The sequence below is a fragment of the Chiloscyllium plagiosum genome, chromosome 30, assembly GCF_004010195.1.
Source record: "Chiloscyllium plagiosum isolate BGI_BamShark_2017 chromosome 30, ASM401019v2, whole genome shotgun sequence".
Lineage (NCBI taxonomy): Eukaryota > Metazoa > Chordata > Chondrichthyes > Orectolobiformes > Hemiscylliidae > Chiloscyllium > Chiloscyllium plagiosum.
Window position 1 is genome coordinate 18048842 of NC_057739.1, and position 17492 is coordinate 18066333.

General features: G+C 40.1%; 1 protein-coding gene across 3 annotated transcripts in view; it reads right to left on the reverse strand.

Moving 5' to 3' along the window:
• LOC122564765 (dual specificity testis-specific protein kinase 2-like) overlaps positions 1 to 17492 on the reverse strand; it is a 100316-nt gene that overhangs the window by 59147 nt on the left and 23677 nt on the right. The window contains exons 1-2 of one of the 3 annotated variants that reach the window (XM_043719952.1): positions 8254 to 8345; positions 2660 to 2856 (exon numbers count right to left, since the gene is read on the reverse strand). In XM_043719952.1, coding sequence (XP_043575887.1) covers positions 2660 to 2856; positions 8254 to 8314 — 258 coding nt within the window. In that variant the 5' untranslated portion in view covers positions 8315 to 8345. Of the gene's footprint in view, positions 1 to 2659; positions 2857 to 3490; positions 3544 to 8253; positions 8346 to 17492 lie in introns of those variants that run through there. The other 2 variants (XM_043719954.1, XM_043719953.1) reach the window with 2 other exon arrangements.

The following is a 17492-nucleotide window of genomic DNA, read 5'->3' on the forward strand; positions in this document are numbered from 1 at the left end:
AGGTAGTTGTTTGGGATCCCTCTTTTGGAGATAGCTGTGGGAATAGCTCTCTCAGGTGAGATCAGAGCCTGCAATTATACTAATTGTGGGGTTCTTATCTTCACACCAAACCTGCACTTGCCATGGTATTAGTGGTGTTCTCTTTGAAGTCAATTGGCTTCCTGACAGTTAAGAATTTGTGTAAATAGATTTTGATTGAAGTTGAATGCCCGATATCTCTGTGAGTGAATATTAATTGAAGTTGAATGTCCAGCATCTGAATAGATTCCATAATGTCTGCATTGGGTAGCCCCAGGTATAAAAGTTAGTTTCAATCCAGAGTTAAAAATCACACAATACCACGTCATAGTCCAACAGGTTTATTCGGAAGCATTAGCTTTCAGAGCGTTGCTCCTTCATCAGGTTCCACAGCTACCTGATGAAGGGGCAGCGCTCCAAAAGCTAGTGCTTCCAAATAAACCTGTTGGACTATAACCTGGTGTTGTGTGATTTGTAACTTTGTCCACCCCAGTCCCACACCGGCACCTCCACATCTGTCTAGAGTGTTAGGTTTAGTCGAATGTTCTCTTAGAGTGGAGGTGTAAATTGGACTTTCAGGCTGAACAATAGCCCAGACAGAAATTGTTTTAGCTTTGTGTATATTTATTGCAGCCTGAGCTCAGGATCCTGTCCTCTATTTTACATGTTAGAAAAATCCAGGGTCTTGTCCCTTTTAGATGATGGACAGACTCCAGACCCACAAGAATGCGATCGACTCTTAGGCAATTAGGGATGAGCAATAGATGCTGGCCTGGCCAGCAACGCCCTCATCCCATGAATGACTATAAATGCTTGGGAATTGATGGCAGGTCTGACCTTCCAGATATCTCTGACTGGTCATGCCAGCTCTGAATTATATGGCAGCTGGAGCTGCGTGTAGCTGTTGGTTCAGATTTCTATTTTCTGCTTTATTGACGCAGTCTCAGTTAGACAGTAGCTGCAGACTTCATGGGTGGCATCTTGCAAAGTGTGACAAAGCAGGAAATTCTGGTTGTTAAAACACCTCAGCATGTATTCTTTTTGTGTTTCAGATGCTGCTGGGGAATGATTTTGCATTGGGTTAATCAGGTCAATACGTGGCCATATTCAAGCCTCGGCAAGTGACTTACAGCTTTTCTTGTAAATGTAGATGCCAGAATGTCAGTGGTTGACACAGAATATCTCTGGAGCAACCTGACCTGGGCAACAACATTGTGAGTCATTTTACATTATCCAAATAACTAAAGTAACTTGGGATCACATTGGTGCAAAGAATATTGCCATAGGGAAGAAAAATGAAGCAGCACAGGCATTGCAAAGGCTCAGAATCAAAGAATCTGTACAGTATGGAAAGTGGCTGTTTGGTCCATTGAGCCTGCATTGACCCTCCAAACACCATCCCACTCAAACCCCATTCCCTATTCTATCCCCATAGCCCTGTATTTCCCATGGCTAACCCACCTAGCCTGCACATCCCTAGACATGCGGGCATTTTAGCATGGCCAATTCACCTAATGTGCACATTTTTGGACTGTGGGAAGAAACCAGAGCACTTGGAGGAAACCCACGCAGACATGGGGAGAATTATAAAATCCATACAGTCAGTGACCCAAGGGTGGAATCGAACCTGGGTCCCTGATGCTATAAGACTCTGCCACCATGCCACCCAAGAACCTGACAAATGACAATACAAATTTTAATCTACTGCATCAATGACCTTGTAACTGCTCATTATATCTTCTTACCATGCCTTTCAGACAAACTTCTATCATAACTCATCACAAGTGATTCTGGACATTAATTTTTCCTGGGCAATATTTCTACTTGACATTCTTCTGGATGTAACATCAAAAACATTGTGATGCATAGGAGGAAATTAAATCATCAGTCTCATGTTAAGATTGTGATAGAATGTCACCAGATTATGTTGGAAATTTCTTGGCCTCAATTATTCATATGAGCAAGAGTACACAAACAGGGTGCATTTCTTTCTATGTATCTAGTGTATTGGTACTTTTAGTTACATAGGACATCACCATTGGAAAATGCCATGAGTAAATACCGACTGTGTGAATCAGACATTCACAGTTCATGTGTGGCATGATTATTCTTTAACTGTTCTGCCTCTTTGTTCGACAAGATACTTAGGAGATTATTTTTAGTGATAAATATCAAGCTGAGTATTCTGATCTTTAGTTATTCAGTCATCAAAGGATAATTTGTGTATTTCTGTACATGAGCAGACATTGTCTCAAAACAAGTAGCTAATTTGTTCACCTGCAAGACTGTCAATACCGTGAAGATCCATTTCATATTTTCAAACAGAACTAATCATTAATAATAAAATACAATTAGAAAATGCTGGAAATACTGAGTAGCTCCAGTAGCATAAGTCATGAGAGAAACAGAATTAAGGCTTTGCATTGAATATAACTCTTCTTCAGAACAGAACTAAGTAATAAGTGATTTACTAATAGATGAGTTGTCCCTTATAAGATCCATATGAAAGGATTTTCAACCAAATCTTTAGTTAAACCTTCAAAGTATTCACTTGCACAAAATCAAGAAGGTATCTCATTCTTGGCATAAGTGGTGTACCTATGATTTGCACCGTTAAGGTAGTAAGTAATGGTTCTCTTACTTTGTAAACGTTAGAAAAGAACCCACATCCTGCCAGTTCAGCACTGAAGTTTTCCCAGAACTCTAGCTTCCGGACAGCTGTTCGGAGTTTTTGCCAGCGGTCAACACGGTAGTATGAATCAGATGATTCGCCATAGTACGATAATGAGCTTGTAGGGTCATTTGATAAGTTTCCTGTTTCACACATCTTGGCGGTGCCTAGAACAGGAAAAATTAGAGAGACACTATAGCATTTAATGAACAAAGTATAGCAGTGAAATATATAAAAAAAAGAAAGATGGGAAACTGAGATGGCACTGTTCGCGAACTTTAGAAGACTCAAAACCACTTTTATGACCATTGAAGTATTTTTGTAGCTTAGTCACTATTGCAATGTAGAAAATGCCAATTTGCACCTAGCAAGTTCCCATAAACAATACTGAAATAAATGAGCTGGTATTGGTTGAGGGATAAATCCTGCCTAGGAGATTGAGAGAACTCTTTCTCTTATTCAATTAGTTCCTTAGGATGGTTTAGATCTACCTGAGATGGCAGACAGCATGTGTTTAATGTATTACTTAAGCATAACTCTCATAAATATTTCAAAAAGCTTCATAAATAAGGGTAACTTGAAATAGTGCACTTCAATTATTAGTCTAGATTACATGCTCAGCTCTCTGGAATGGATCTTGAGCCCACAATGATTTGTCAGAAAGGCAAAACTACTACCAGTGACCTACAGTTATTTATAACGTTCTAGACCACAAACAAACTACACACAATTTTCTTTTCTCCACTTGGTGACGTCGTCCACTTATTAATCCTTTTTAGGTCACAGCTCAATCTCACTCACATTAGTGATGTCCAATGTCAAGTATATTTTCATGTATTCATATCAAAGACTCGTCATTTGCCATTTTGAATCACTGCACAAAACCAAGGTTAAAACAAGATATTGAGAATGAGATTGATGTCAGAATGAACCTGTGGGATTCACAACCCTGACATTGGTCTGAAGTGATAATCCTTAGCCCTCAAATTCATGTACACCAACATCTTCTTCATATTAAGGACATCTGGGATGGCGGTCATAGAATCACAGAATCTCTACAGTGTGGAAGCAGGCCATTTGGCTCATCAAGTTCACACTGACCCCCTGAAGAGCATCCTATCCATACACACTCCCCTATCCTATCCCTGTATTTCCCATGGCTAATCCACCAAACTGCACATCTTTGAATACAATGGGCAATTTGACATAACTAGTCCACCTAACCTGCACAGCTTTGGACTGTGGGAGGAAACCAGAGCATTTGGAGGAAATTCACGCAGACACGGGGGGTACATACAAACTCCACCCATGGCTAAAATCAAACTCGGTACCCTGGCGCTATGAGATGGCAGTGCTTACCACTGAGCCACCATGCCACGCTGCAGTCCTCAGAGCTGGCAGCTACACTGGGAGAGGCAGGCATTGCTGAAGCAGGTCAAGCACACTTCAATGGTGGAGACAGTCCCACTGACTTTCACACACAAGTATCAAATAATTGGCATCTAAACTGGTCAATGATTTGGCCTGAAGGTGAATTCATTTCGCTTGATCAGTCTTTGCCGTGATTATGGCGTCTCATAAATATAATCCCCTTCTCACAATGTGAAGCCTCTTGGCCTGCTGTCCCTCTAGCTTTAAGCCAGGAGAGGTGTCGACTCAAAGCACAACCTCCAGTTGTGGGGGGAGGGGAGCATTCCACTGATGGTGAAATGGTGGTGAGACCACAGAAATTAACCAAGAATTGGGTCGTCATTCCTGATGAAGGATTTTTGCCCGAAACGTCGATTTTCCCGCTCCTCAATGCTGCCTGACCTGCTGTGCTTTTCCAGCACCACTCAAATCTAGACTCCAATCTCCAGCATCTGCAGTCCTCACTTTTGCCTACCTCAATAACAATAACTAGCTATCCACTTCCGTGGAACAGAGCTGATTTATTGTGCACACCAGCCTTGGGAAACTTGCCCAGCATTCGGAAGGTATTGGGGGAGCTGTTCAAATGCAGCTTCCTATATTTTTGCAGTCCATGGAGCTGGATACATTTAACCCACAAAATTGCCTGATATTCAGCCCAGCACTATAGTTAGGTGAAAGTGTCTTCATTCTCCTTTGTAGAATGCCAAGCAAAACATGCTCATTCCAGGTTTGAGGGTCCCTATCATAAAATCATCACTAAAACTTGATCTAAGATTTGTGGTTTCCTTTGGTAGTGAACCATTGGGATAGATTATACAAATTTTTTTTGAGCTGAATTCTCAAAAAAGCAATTAAGCAAGGAGTGAATGACTTTTTGGAATGCAATTTTTTTTCTTAGTTTGGTAATTTTGTTTACTTTTATAAAAGTTAATATATCGATATGGACGTGTGTGACAAGATGGTCAAGATCAATATCCAAAACAATTGCCATTGATTAATGCAGTTCCTAAGCCTGAAATATTCCAGAAAGGCTTTTAAAAAAGGGTAAGTTGATTGATTAAACAATTTAAACAGGCAATTGTACTTCCCAGATCAGAGAGAACCCTCCAGAAAAGGCTCTGTGCTTCCATTGTGAACAACTCCCCAACAGCAAAACAGGTTTGGTGAACCAATTTTTATTCCATCTACAAAAGTTGCAATACAACTCAGTCCTTATCCATGTTATCCCCCATGCCACTAAACATTTCCAATCCGTTCCAATAAGACGTCTGCATTGTAATTTATCTTTCTTTGACCCAATCTAGTCTTGATGGTCAAGATAGTTACTGCCTAAAAAGATAATTCCACAGTCTTGTAGGGCTGAATTTAGCGTTCTGTTCGATTATAGAGAGGAGGGGCCTGTAAAATTCCCTGGATAGATTTCCTACTCACAACCTGACCTCTCTGTAATTTTACAATGGGATGAGCAATGCCCAGGCCTGCCAGCCCACCTTATCCAACTGAGGCCCTAAGTGGGCAAATAATGCCCACTTAAGGGCCAATTTCTGACCCTTGCCTCCATTTTCAGGCTGGCAGGAGCAGTTCAGGGGCAGAGGGAAGCCTTCAAAGTAGCGGAACTTCATTCACTGGTCTCCTTTCCACATTTCACACTTCCCCACTGTAAGCTCTGGCTCTCACAGGTGCTCCCTCAGCCCAACTTCTTCATCACACCTTCACTACCCCCTTGCCCCCAACTCCAACCCGGCCTCACCTCACCTCTCTCCACCTTGAGACCATTCGTACTGGACTCTGGACTATAGAACATTGCAGTCCCAGTTCTGGCCACAGGGTTACCATGACTGCTGAGTTGCTGACCAATCAGATTTGTCCCAACTCTCTGAGCCGGACTTGCTCGCTGATGATATGTAGACTTCTTGTTTCTGGCTAATTAACGCTTCTTGGAGTGTAAAGTGGTTGAGCAGCAGTGGTTGGCAGGAATGTGATCAGTATTGACTCTTTGGGTGCTGGGATGGGAAAGCAGCCATCTTAATAATCCTGTCCATATGAACAAAGTATTCACTGCCCAATGTCCCAATTCTCTCACATTTAATCTTGTAAATTGATGTTTCATTTTTTACCCTTTAGCTTCTTGAAACTTCTGCCTCCATCTTATTCCTTCTCCCATTTTTCTATCATTTTAAAGACTTGTGTTGTATTGTCCATAATATGTTGCCACAATGAAAACAGACAATATTTTTGAAGTCCATCTTAATATTTGTATTTCCTCATGCCAGACAGTATCCTGGTAAATCAGTGTTGTATCCTCTTTGAGGCAATAAAATCCTTCTGGAAATGTGACGTGTAACAATACTCAAACTGAGATCCAATTAAGGTTTTACAAAGGTTCACTATTGTTTGCAATGGCACTGTGAATGCAGATATGACTGCCAAGGCACACAGAAAGACCTCACAAATGGTAATGAGAAAGAGTCACAGTTGCGGTTCAAATTTTCATTTAGCTTAGGCTCACTTTCTGAAGCATCAAGGGAAGATGGGACCGGGGAAGACAGCCATAAAACTATCAAAGACTGAGAAGGCTTGCATAGCCTGTGTAGTTTCCATGGGTGCAGATCACCAGTGCAACTTCAGCACTGTGGAGGTGTTTTAACTTCCGTTTGCTATGACCACCAGATATTATAAGGCAGGGAGATGTGATCCTGGTGGAAGTTAGGAGAAATTTTGAAACGGGGTACAATTAAGACTGCAGTTCTGCGAAGAGTGCAGTATAATATTGTGTGTAAACACATTTTGGTCTAATGTATAAATGTGGTGTGGGCTTTTTGGTCATTTCAAGAAGTTAAGAGAGACATCTTTCCTGTAATGCAATATGTTGGTTACCTGTCCAGGCATGGTGAGTGGATGTCTGCTTTAGTTTGTTACAGTTAAAGTCGAAAATGATAACTCTTGCATGATCTTTTTTAGTTGGCCAGCAAGAATTCAAAGCTTTGTCTAAAAGTTATCAATGGTTTCAGGGATTGTAACACATTAATATCATTTGGATAATGTAGGTGAAGCAAAATTGATCTGAATTCTAAGATCACCTGTATCTTGCAGCCATCTCAACACAGTTTTATAGTTCAGTAGAATTTATTTTGTGTATTTAACATTGAGAAACAGTCAACAGACCATAAGCTTTTCATTAACATTATAAATCAGACCCTTATTTGAACAATGATTAGCTGGGCAGTTGCGACACATTCTCTTCAGCTTCTGAATGGAGCGTTTGACAGCATGTTAGGTGTTTCCAGCTTCCATTAGTGAAAAGTAGATACTAGTATCAAACCACAAGGTGTAGTCCATAGCTGTGTTATTTCATACAACCTATTGCAATGCAGCTCTTAATCACTTCAAGATTTTAACAGCAGCCTAATTGGCATTGCAATTGCGTAAGCATACACTCATAAACACGTCTGAAACGTCACACATCAGTTTATCAAGGTAGCAATACTCTTGTAATTCCAATGGGGATTTTCCTAACTTTGTTAACGAAATTTCTCCTGTTCAGAACTCAGCAGTTTTCGTTCCTTTTCGAAAAAAGAGTGCTACTACATCTTAATCTACTTTCTCACCCTCTGAAATGGGGCATTTCCAATAATAGGCAGACTTTGTCATCTTATATTATCTGTGCATGCTCAAGCTATGTGCCTGAATCATGTAAACATCAATGTTTCTAAAAACAAACTGAACCTGAACAATAAGCACCTTGCCCCATTCCAGATAATTGTAATGAACGTGCAAATAATAAAAAAGGGGCTTGAAAGCAGGAGACAAATGAGAAAATTAAAATTCTGAAAACACGATAGGTTAATGACAGGGCAAGAAAGATAATGTCTTACTTCAAGTACAACACGACCATCAGTTAAAATAATTTTCAAACCCGGCAGACAGAAGCTCAACCTAAACAAACAGAAACAAAGAACCAAGGATGCAGGAAATCAGAAACAAAAATACAAATCTATTTCTGTAGAAGCTCAGAAACTGCCAATTCTGTAACTGAATGTTTCCCTGGTCTGATTTAACGTACAGCAGATGATTATCAAGCCAAGCAAGCGATCTCAGCAGATGCTGACTAAGCTCAACCTGAAGTGAAGAACATAACAGCCAGGGAATACCTTCAGGCATCTGACAAGGAGGTCCTCCATTGTGCACTTTGGAACCTGCAAACTTTGCCATCGCTGCTGTTTCAAACAAAGCATTTGTAAACTATTCGACCGACAGTCTGCTTCTAACAGGAAGGAATCTGACAAACCACAAGAAGCACCTCCGCAAAAGAGAACCAGCAGAAAGCAAAAGCTTTCATCCTGCTGTTGACCTTTGAGATAAGAACAACTACCACACAATAGTGACTCTTGAAACCAGGCAAGTTACTGTGATAAAACAACTAACTGTTCCATGCATTGCAAATTGCGAACTCTGATAGATTGGAGCTATAACCCAGGCTGCTGGTGTGAACAAAGTTAAACTTAACTGAGTGGGTAAATATGCTCAGCAAATGGAACAGATTAGAATCTCATACTCTGTAACTTGCTAAGAGTAGCTAATCTTTTAAAGCTCAAAAGCTGGAAAAAATGCCCGGGGAGGGGTGCAAGATGTAATCAAAATAGAGGTCAGCATTCATAAGTTTTTCAACTATATGAAAATGATCACTTTTGACCCTCTTCCCCATATAATTCAAGCAGAGTTTTTCTCTTTTATCCATTCACAGGATGAAGGCATCACTGGCTAGGCAGCATTTATTGCCCATCCTAATTGCCAAGAGGGCAGTTAAGAGTCAACTACATTGCTATGGGTCTAGAGTTACATGTAGGCCAGACCAGATAAGGATGGCAGATTTCCTTCCCTAAAGGACATTAGTGAACTAGATGGGTTTTTCCAACAATTGACATTGAATTCATGGTCATCATTAAGACGTTCAATTCCTTTTTTATTGGATTCAAAATGGTAGCTGTGTTTCTTTTTCCCTAAATGCTACCAGAGTTACTGAGTTTCACCACCACTCTTTGTTTTTCCTTTATTTCAAATCTCAAGCATTTGCAGTATTTTCTTTAATTTAGTGTAATATTTGATATGATTTGCACACATATGCTGCTCCATTCTAAATCCCACTCACCTATCATTCCCCAATCTCTTATATTAGCCTGGTATTATTGGTTCCCTCTCCAAACTGCAGAGCCCTGGATCCTTATCTACAAATCTGTTCATGATCTTGCTTCATTCCATTTCCTCCAGGTTTTCCTTCCCTCTTAAATGGCCTGGGCAGGATTTACCCTGCAGAAAGCCAGTCTTGCTTCCATATGGAACTAAAAATCCTGCCCCCTGATTTTAACTTCTACTCAACTCCTTGCATAAACCCTCATTCCCAACATTGGTGGCAGCATCCTGAACTGCCTCAATCTGACTCCCTCACTGAATTTCTCTCAATATTATGTGTTTTTATTTTGTAATTCCCAGATATTTGAAAAGCAAGCCATTCCCAGAGTTGTGAATGGGTTCCATTCTGGAGTGTATTTGCAAGTTGATTTGTACGCAAGTTGGGACACAATGCAGCACATTGTAAAGCAGCTGTTCATAAATACAGGAAATGCTTATATTTTGCATCTTTAAATTTACACCCTGCACGAGATCATATTCGTAAGTATGAATATTTGTAAGTCATACTTTTGTAATCACAATTAGATTGGAAATCTGTGACCTCTGTCTTAAGAAAATGACTACACTGAGCACTACAATGGCCTTCGCTGCATGTGCAGATAGGCTGGGTGACATATATTGGCTGGATAGGCTTCAGGATTCTTGTGTGTGTGCACATTGTGTACACAGTGACATCAGCCCCACAGCATCTGCAGACTGCCTGACATTTACTTCAAGTTAATTCCTTTTCAAAAGTGATGTCCAATCCCCCATGCCAACTCAACCTGTTCTCTTGCTCTGTCCCAGTACGTTCAGCCAATTCAGTTTAGAGATGGAACAGGGAGAAATTAGCTGCTCAGGAGGAAAGGAAGCCTCACTACAATCACTGTTTAATAATTATATTGGTGACAGGCAGCTACTGTTGTCAGTGTGTCACTGGATAGTGACATACATTGTACTGGGTTCCTGTGCATGTGCGATAGCTGCTCCATCTGGTGATGGCACTCACAACGAACTTTGTCTTCAATTCTAACTCGTGGTGCTGCCTCTTAAGAAGCCTGGGAAGGCTGGTGTCATTTTACACAAAATTTGACTCTCCAATGTAGCCATGAATGTGGCTCACTCAAACACTTAAACACATAATTGATTCCTGGTCATTTCGTTCCTACCGCTTCACAGACAATATAAAGTCTCCATTATTAAAATTTGCTCAAAACCTATCCATTCAATCCAGCCTTGAGCAACGATTCCTAATGTCTTCCTTCACCTTTTACTTTCATTACACCAGTTCAGAGAAGCAACATTAACTTTCATTATACGTAAATATGATCTGGATTTGCTTACAACTTCCAACTTAAAATCAAATTGAACGTTCTTTATCCTTTCCTCTGGTTCTGCCATTCGGTCCTTCCCTATGCCATATTCACCATCACTTTCTTTCCCTTTCCCTTTTTCTCTCTTTCATTTATAATTCATTCTAATTTCTTTTTCATTCCCACATTCTCAAATACACTTTTACAGAGATTTAAATCAAACTTACAGAACAAATACCATTCAGTGCAACTGGTCTATACCCGTGCTTATACTTCATAGGAGCTTTCTCTGATCCTACCTCTTATGACCTTCTTGCCCATCTCCTTTCTACCTCAACTACTTACATTGCTTCCCCTCAAATGTAGCTACATTATTAGTTTGGTATCACATCTTAAGTCAACTAGTTTTGAAATATCCAAAATCTTTCACCTTTCCTTCTTTGATACATGGCTTAACCTCTCTGTTTGAAAAATCCCTTTGTTGCTAATCTTTCTTTGAATTGGCATCAATTTTTTGTCTGACTTGAGTCCTGGGAAGCACTATACTATGTTAAAGATAAATGCAAATTGTTGTAACCTAATTTTTCTCTCCTCAGTTCAAAAATTCAAGTAGGCAAGGTGAATTTTGATTCTGATACTTGTTTGGATCTGAGCAACAGATTAGATTTTCACTCCATCATTGCCAACTTTGTGTGAACTCCACAATGTCAACCGCATTAACGTATTTTAATGTGCATTTTTCAAGTCTTTTAAAAGTATTGAGGTGTAACTTACAAGGTTTTAACTAAAATAAAGCTATAAGACAAGCAAATAATTGACACATTTGATTTTACAGTATGAGTAATAGGGTAATAACTTGCTGTGTGCTTGTTCTTAAACAGATCCCACAATAACATTAATGTCCAAGGAGACAAAGGTAGCAAGCTTCAACTAGCACCAGAATAAGAATGTTATTTTCTTATTTTTTAATGTATATGTACAGTATAATAGTTGTTATGGTACAAAACTGCTAATCAGAAGTCATCTGTTCAAAATCTCATTGGACAAGTTGTGAAGCTGAATGTAATAAATCTGGTGTTTTAGGGTTTGTTCCAACAAAACAAAATCGTAATGAAAACTTTCAAATTGTTATAAAAGATCAAGGATTAATGAATGTCATTCAGAAACAAAAGATTGCTGTCCTCTCCCAACTCCAGTTCAACACACTGACTAAATTTTAGCAGCTTCAGACATAACCTACCATAGAATCCCTAGAGTGTGGAAACAGGCCATTTGGCCCAACAAGTCCACACTGAACCTTCGCAAACCCATTCCCCCACCCTATATATACCCCTGACTAATGCACCTAACCTACACATCCCTGAACACTATGGACAATTTAGAATGGTCCGTTTACCTAACCTGCACATCTTTGGATTGTGGGAGGAAACCCACGCAGACACGGAGAGAATGTAAAAACACCACACAGACAGTCACCCAAGGCTGGAATTGAACCCAGGTCCCTGGTGCTGTGAGGCAGCAATGCTAACCACTGAGCCATTATGAAGATCAAAAAAACAGTAGCAAATGTTTCTGTAAAGAATCAGGCCTATCTCCAGCACTTCAGGGCAACAAGGTGTGTCAGTCAGGATTTGCAAAGAGGACAAAAATTAGTTGATGATGTTTTGGTGTTTACCTTGATTTTAACTGATACACATCCTTAGAATCTTAGAATGCCTACAGTGTGGAAACAGGCCTTTTGACCCAACAGGTCCACACCGACCCTCTGAAAAGTCCCACCCAAACCCATTCCCCGCCATCTACACCTGACTAATGCACCTGACCCACATATCCCTGAACACTATGGGCAATTTAGCATGGCAAATTCACCCAACATCTTTTGAACTATGGTAGGAAACCGGAGCACCCGGAGGAAACCCACGCAGACACGCGGAGAATGTGCAAGCTCCACACTGGCAGTCGCCCGAGACTGGAATCAAACGTGGGTCCCTGGCACTGAGGCAGCAGTGCTAACCACTGAGCATCCACATTGAAGTTTGAACCAAAGGCAAAGGCAAACCATAAATGCTAGGAATTTGAAATAAAATAGAAAATATTGGAGGTGCATCTCAAGTTAGTCTATACCCAGAAACAAAACTAGCTCCATATTTTGGACGAAGTGAAAAAAAGGTAGCATTCAAAATATTAACCTGCCTTTCGTTTATCAGATTAATCTGCTTTTTATTTGCTCTGGTATTTTCAATTTTTCTGAAAAAAACCAGGAAACAACAAGGGAGCATTGGAGACAAAGCTGGAAAGGCAAGACATGTTGGAGTCTCAGAAAATAATTATCAACACAAACAGAATGCAATAAAATACTCCTTTTATGCATCTCTTGGTAAGATGACTGTGCAAAAGCTTCTTGAATTCACTAAAATAATTTAAATATACACCAAAGCCTTTTTTCTTAAGGAGATCTTGCATTTCTCTATCTTTCAAATACAGTTGGTGTAACTGAACCAGATTATTGATAGTACTATAAACTAATTTGCTCACTTGTGTTAGGATCCATATGCTTACAATGAATTAACCAGGTCCAGAACAAGTTTAAATTAACTACAACAACAAGTTTTCATTTGTGTAGCACCTTTTACATTGTAAATGATACAAAGTGCTTCATAGGAACTACATTAGACATAGACATAGTCATAGTCCTAAGAAGTGTTACACCTGAAACGTCAACTTCTCTACCTCCTGATACTGTCTGGCTTGCTGGGTTCTTCCAGCCTCCTGCCTGTCTACGTTAGATATAAACGAGCAGTAAAGAAGGGGAGCCAGGGACAGTCACCACCACCTAATCAAGTGAAATTGGAGATCGCGGACACAGTCACCACCAAATAAAGGAGCTAAGAAAATGGAGGGAGGAGGAGCCACCAGTACCTAAAAAAGTAAGTAAGAGGAGGTCCCTGTGAATGAAAAAAAGTGAGGTCAGCATCTTCATAAAGAGTGGGAAAGACAGAAAGCTGGGACAGCAGTTTCATAAACAGGAGAGAGAGAGAGAGAGAGAGAGAGGGGGAGAGAGAGAGAGAGGACAGCAGTTTCATAAAGAGAAAAGTAGACCTGTGTGAGGAAAACAGTAACAGTGGAAGATAAAATCTGGGTAGATTGTGCCTTCAACCTGTTTCTATCTGTCACAGCCAAAATGGGACATCCAAATTAAACAGGGAGGTGATTGATGGGCATTTCTCTTTTCATTGGCCAAGTTGTTTAAGTCAGGAGACATTATTGCAATTTGAAGTGTATCAGGTATAAAAGCCATGTTTAAAATAATGAACACCCAAATTAATTAATGAAATAGAATAGAGATTGCGCGACAAGCTAATGTGAACATGCTATTGAGGCATGCCAATTCATGAAGGGCATGAAATCAAGAATAGAAATATAAAATAAAAAAGCAGAAAACAGGCCAGTGAACACATTACTGGTTATTGGAAAAATGCCAGAGTCCAACATTGAGAAAGAAATAGTGGGACATCTAAAGATTAAGAGCACAATCAGAGTTAAAATGGTTTTATGAAAGGGAAATATGTTTGATAAACTGGCTACAGGTCTTTGGGGATATAAGAAGCAGAGTTGGAAAAGGGTAATCAATGAATGTAGTTTACTTGGAATTTCACAAAGCATTGGATAAAGTGCCACATTAAAGGTTATTGCACAATAAGGTGTTGACTTCGCAACCATGTCTCTAAAATTCTATGAAGTCATTGGCTATCGCTCACAATATTAGGGGCAATGTTATAGCTTGGATTGAGGATTGGATAACACACAGAAGTCAGAGTCAGGATTATTGCTTCGTTTTCAGGTCAGAAAGGCAGAACTAGTGTAGTGTCATTGGGGTGAATCTGAGAGCCTCAATTATTTACCATCAATATTGATGACTTGGCAGAGGGCAGACTGTCACATATTCAAATTGCTTATGATACAAAATAGGTGAGAGGACATAGTGTGATCAGAACATAAGGGATGTGCAAGAGGATACATATTAAATGGGTGGACAAAAACTTGGCAAATGGAATTAAGTATAGTGAAGTGTGAGGCCATGTGCTCTGGAAGAAAGAATCAAAAGGCAGACTATTATTTAAATGGACAGAAAGTCCAAAAGAAGGCAGCACTGAGAGATCTGGCTGTTCTTATGCATGAAACACAAAACGTTAGCATGACTGATACTGTGACGCTCTGACCTGCTACTTTCTCCCACTTCTTATTGACCTGAAAAATAAGAAAATAAGATAGTAGCCCAGCTCAAAATTGCACCATTTCAGTTCAATTTTTCCTTTTATTAAAGAAAGCCTTGCATTTCTCTCACATTTTTAAAACTCAGTATGTCCCAAACCGTATTATAGCTGAGAAAGTATTTTGTAAGAGCAAATTACTGCAGTTGCTGGAATCTGTATTGAAAACAACAAATGCTAGAGATCACAGAAGGTCAGACAACAACCATGGAGAGGCAGCAAGCTAACGTTTCTAGTCTAGATAACTCTTCACCGGTGTATTTTATAATGCAGCCATTGTTCAATGCGGGAACCATTACATTATTATTCGGTGCTGCTCCTAGTGCAACTGACCACATCTGTCAAAAAAGAACTCATGTTAAAGAAATTATCAATGTTCTTCTTCAAGCATTACTCTGTTAACTGCAACACAGAGGTAACCAGGGTACAGTTCTGAGTAGTAATGTTAGTGCCCGAGTAATCAAACTGGTTCATTTAGGGATCTGGGGACTTCAAATCAAATCCCACCATAGCAGTGGGTTTAATTAAATGATATTTGAAACTACAAAGCTTCTGTTAGTAACAGCCAACATGGGGTTTTCCTAAAAATGCATCTAGCTTATAAATGGACTTCAGGAAAGCAAATCTGTCTTATTTAATCAGTTAGTTGACCCTAACTACCCTCTGAAATGCTTTGTAGATGGGGACTGCTCCTTGGGACATGCATGACCCAACACCAGAGTCAATAACATTTGTCATTCCGCTACAACACTCTCAGTAACCAGACAGTCAGTCAATGGAATGCATCAAACACCATTAGTAAGTGTGGGCCACCATTCCTTCTGTCTCTTGTGTCTTACAGGTGCATCCTGCCTCCCAAAGACCAGCCCATCTCTCCCACATGAAAGATGCTCAATCTCCCTGTGGTGAGAGGTCTGTGCTCAGGTTAGAGGTCAGGCCATGAGTCTCTGAGCTTGGGTCAGGAGCTAGGATAAAGGCCAAGCCAGTACAGCACCGGGGCCCACGATCTCTGTCCTCGTAGCCCTGCTTGTACATACCCTGACACCAGCATACGAAGAAGCTTAACCACTTTGACTTGAGCTGTGTTTAGAAGCTTCTGATGATTAGATGGCAGACCAGAATATCAAGATCCTCCCCTGAACTGGCTTAACAAGCATCCACACCATATTAAGGAAGTCAGAAGTGATTTGGGTTGCTCATATAGTTTCACAAAGCTAGTCCCCTTTTTTTTTTACTAAAAGCTGTTCATTGGCTCATGGAGACTCTGTCCTTGATATTTTTCAGAGGGGTAATAAACCAGGCTGGGCTCCAATCAATCTGGTTTGGTACAGAGATGAAAAGGATTTTGAGAGGCCTTTTGCTTATATGTAAACAGATAATATTTCAGGCCAAAGTGGTCATGTTTTAGAAGTGACCTGTTTAATGAGAGTGGTCAGCTCTCTAGCTGAGCAGTTTATTTCAGGCCTGAACTGGTGAGGAGCTCAACAGTGAACTTTGTGGGAACTCTCTCCCTTTCTTTCTGCTCTTCAACTTCAACCTGTAAGCATGTGTTCCATTTATACTGGTTTTTAAAGGGAGTTTGCTCATTACTTATTGGGTCTGTTTTGTGTGTCTGTGTGTGTATGTGTGTGTGTGTTCAGAACAACATAATTAAGTCTAGTTTGGATAGACTGAGTTCTGTAGGTGTTCTTTATTCTGTTCTTTGTGTTTCATTGTGTAATTTTGTGAATAAGTTTTGTCTGTTTTAAAATCTAATAGTCAACCTAGCTAACTTACTATCACTGTCCACTTACCGAAACAAATTGCAGTGTTATGGTCTGAGACTGCCTGCTTAAGAATGTTTTGAGTAGTCTGGTCTGGTCCATAACAGTAGCCAGAATGCCTGATACTTATTCATCAAGTTGAACTTCCTATGTATGGAGAGGTTGAGGTTAGGGTGCAGTCTAAGTTAACAATGCAAAGACATTTCTGCAAGTTTCATTTTGGAGTTTTGATGTTGACTCTGAGTCCACAGGAAAAGCTCATCTTGGATCACTTGGCACAGCAACATTAAAAAAGGGCAGGGTTTCCTTCAAAAGTAACTGCACATCAGAGGTGGGAGAAATCCTCCAGAGAGGTAACCCTCAGCCAGCAACTTAACCAAAAACTCAAATCATCTGCTGCATCTGGCCTGTCTGCTGCAGAACTGTTGGACTCAGATCAGTACTCACAACAATCTGCAACAGTGCCAAAACTCTAGCATACACCTTAGATCACAGAGATGGTTAACTTTGCCTTTTTAAATTCATTTTCTCCATGGTGTTACAGGCAAGGCCATCATTCGTTACTCATCCCTCATTTCCCAGGAACTGAGTGTATTGCTCGCCCGTTTCAGAAGGCAGTTAAGAGTTAATCGCACTGCTGTGAGTCTGGAGTCACATGTAGGCCAGACCAGGGAAAGAGAGCAGATTCCCTTCCCTAAAAGACATGCAATAAAATAAATGTCTATTGTACATTTTCTTGTTCTTATTGTGTACATAATAGAAGTAAGTATCTCAATTCAAGGAGTTTGCTTGTTGCTAGCACAGTTTTGCCAATAATGACTTTATCAATTATGATTTCAGAATGTTTTGTGTTTTCCTTCCATTTTATAACAAA